The sequence below is a fragment of the Marmota marmota genome, unplaced genomic scaffold, assembly GCF_001458135.2.
Source record: "Marmota marmota marmota unplaced genomic scaffold, marMar, whole genome shotgun sequence".
Lineage (NCBI taxonomy): Eukaryota > Metazoa > Chordata > Mammalia > Rodentia > Sciuridae > Marmota > Marmota marmota.
This window is the reverse complement of record NW_026000207.1, coordinates 104,885-107,560: the sequence shown is the minus strand read 5'-3', so window position 1 is coordinate 107,560 and position 2,676 is coordinate 104,885. Positions and strand designations below refer to the sequence as shown.

Below are 2,676 nucleotides of genomic sequence, written 5' to 3'. Positions count from 1 at the left end.
CCCTCCTCCCCCTCGCCCGCTCAGGTCTTCCGAGGCCCAGCTAAGGCTGCAGATGCCGGGCTTCCTGGTCCCCGGGGGTCAGAGCTCACTCGCTCCCTCTGCAAAGGGTTGAGGCTCGGGGTGGAACGAGAAAGCGGCAGCCACGGTGGTGGTAGCCGTGTACCGGTGGAGGCTCGGCTTTCGCGGTAGCAGAGGCTTTGGCGCAGAGATTGGCAACGGCCTCTGGCGCCTCACGGCTTCGGATGTTTCCGCCGCCTGCCCGCTTCGGCTCTTCTTGCCGGGCCTGCGCTGTGCGCCTGCGCAGCTCCGCGGCCCTCGTTGCTCAGCGATGGGGTTTGGGGTTCGGGCTTTTCCGGCTGGGCTCGGGTATTTCCGTTTGTGCAGGTGACGATTAAGCGGTCCCGGGCTCACTTCCGGGGACCCTCGCCGGGCGGTACAGGAAGTGATGCTTGTAGCCAACTTTGAGTGGGGCAGGTGCTTTCCCCTGGCTCTTCGTGAGTTCATTTAATGTTGCATTCAAGTGGAGCGCAATTGTGGTGGGTCAGATTAGATCCTTGCCCCCAAAAGGTCACAGACAAAGGTAGAACATGGGCGAGGACAGGATTGTTGCTCAGAGGTTGCAGGGTCGAGCCCCCTCAGTGTCCTAAGGCAAATCCAAAGGTCTCCTCATGGAAATTCGATTGAGGTAAATTAACAGAATATTCGTATTGTTCGGAGGCTGAAGCAGGAGGATCTCTTGAGCCCAGGAGTTACGGGCGACAAAGCAACACCCTGTCTCTTAAAGACAAACATTGTGCCACAAAGTGGTGGTTACTGTGTAGGTTTACAGGCCAGAGTGGCCCTTGGGGGATGGGGCACTCTTCGCTCGCCGGGACCCGCCAAAGGGCACCGCCTCCTTGGTACCTCCCCACCGCTTTCCGGGTTCCGCAGGCGTGGTTATCTCTGACCCAATCACAGCTCAGCCCGCCAGGAGGGCGGGAGGAAACGGTGCGCCCAGTCAGGGACTTCCGGCCGTCACCAAGGAAACCGGGGGCGGCGCCGCGTGGGGGATGTCAGGCTAGTGTACTTCTTGGCCCTCTGCCAAAGGGCAGCAGCACTAGCCTGCCGGACTGGCCCGCAGCCCTCACCTCGGCGGATTCGCTCCTCCAGCCTACTAGTTGACCCGGTCATAAAACCCCGGCATCCTCTTTTGCCTTTCCCTTGAGAGCTGAGTCTTGGAAAGGATTGGGGGGGGCAAGGATGGACTCGCAGACAGCTTGGGTGTGGTGCCAGCAGGACTTCCATTGTCCATCTCAGTTTCCTCAGGCTTCTCGTGGCTAGTTCTGGGACGCACAAGGCCCCTCCAGACTCTCCCTATCCTTTTCCCACGCCTCCCCTATCCTTCCCCCACCCCCCTCTCTCCTGCTCTTCTTTCATACTCACCATTCTTAGCCACACCGCTCTGTGGCTGATTGTTTTCATAGAGATCATTTCCTCAAGAGAGTTGATGACTGTGTAAGTACAGTCTCTGGGTGGTTCTTACTGGCCAGCCTGGTTCATGTGTCCATCCTCCAGTTAGTTGCTGAAGCCCATCTACTGATGATCCACCTAGGAATGGGGTATTGGTCCCCCAGAGAGTTGATGCTGAATTAGCCAAAGCTGGACTTGTATGGTCTGTGACCTCACATGTCACCATCCAGTGAAGGACCATCAGTCCTGCAACAACATGGGAAGAATTGGGTCCTGGAGTGCAGACTAGGGAGAAGGGGATGGTTGAACTGAAGTCAGGAGCTGGGCTGTGTGTGCAACTGTGGGTGTTTACTGTAGCTTCTGGGAGGTTGGAAGACAGGTTTGTTTTGGAGAAGAAGGGGCAGGAGTAGGCAGGGAAGGGAGGCTGTAGGTTGCTAGGTCAGAGATGAAGCTATAATCAGCAATGCTGAGAAGTGTAGAAGGAGGTGTATAGAAGAGCTGGGGTGAGAATAACTGCATGAATCAGCATTGAGAGGAGAGTGCTGGGCTTGGGAGTGAACAGTATGGCCAGCCACTGGCTCAGGGACAGGCAGGCCAGGCATTTTATCGCTGTTCCTGCTTGCTAGGGCTTTCTGGACTTCTTTGCCAGATTTCTTTTATGGCTATGACTGTGTGGGGCTGAGCTGTTCTGTTCAGGCCCTTGTCCCTGCTGACAGTATGGTAACACTTGGCTGCTGAGGGTCCAGTGACCACTCTTCTGATTTGGATTCTGCCCAGTGTCTGGGGGTCAGAGGGGATAGTGAATGTCATCATAGGGATGGATGACCCCTCTTGTGTCACAGGAGTGACCTCTGGCTCAGGTTGGCTTATATGCTTATAGGCCAGGGCCCCAGTTTTGAAGGTTGAAATGACTTCAAGTGGAAGGGAAAGGTACAGCTATGCCCCTGTAAAAGCTTGGACACACAGGCCCAAGTTGCTGTTCCTGGAAATGCTAGGTAAAGGCCAGGCTGACTCATGCCCTGACTGGGACTTAGGGCTCAAACTGGATCATGCTGCACCAGAACCACCCCCCCTTTTTTTAGAGAGAATTTTTCAATATTTATTTTTTAGTTCTCGGTGGACACAACATCTTTATTTTTATGTGGTGCTGAGGATCGAACCCAGCGTCCAGTGCATGTCAGGCGAGCCACATCCCCAGCCCAAGAACCCTTTTTTTTTTTTTTTTAA

General features: G+C 55.2%; 1 protein-coding gene across 1 annotated transcript in view; it reads right to left on the bottom strand.

Annotated features, from left to right (window-relative positions):
- Positions 1–85: 85 nt before the first annotated feature.
- Positions 86–2,676, bottom strand: part of Mzf1 (myeloid zinc finger 1) — a 15,170-nt gene continuing 12,579 nt past the window's right edge. Inside the window, exons 7-8 of the mRNA XM_048791463.1 lie at positions 1,019–1,077; positions 86–314 (exon numbers count right to left, since the gene is read on the bottom strand). Coding sequence (XP_048647420.1) covers positions 86–314; positions 1,019–1,077 — 288 coding nt within the window. The remainder of the gene's footprint in view (positions 315–1,018; positions 1,078–2,676) is intronic.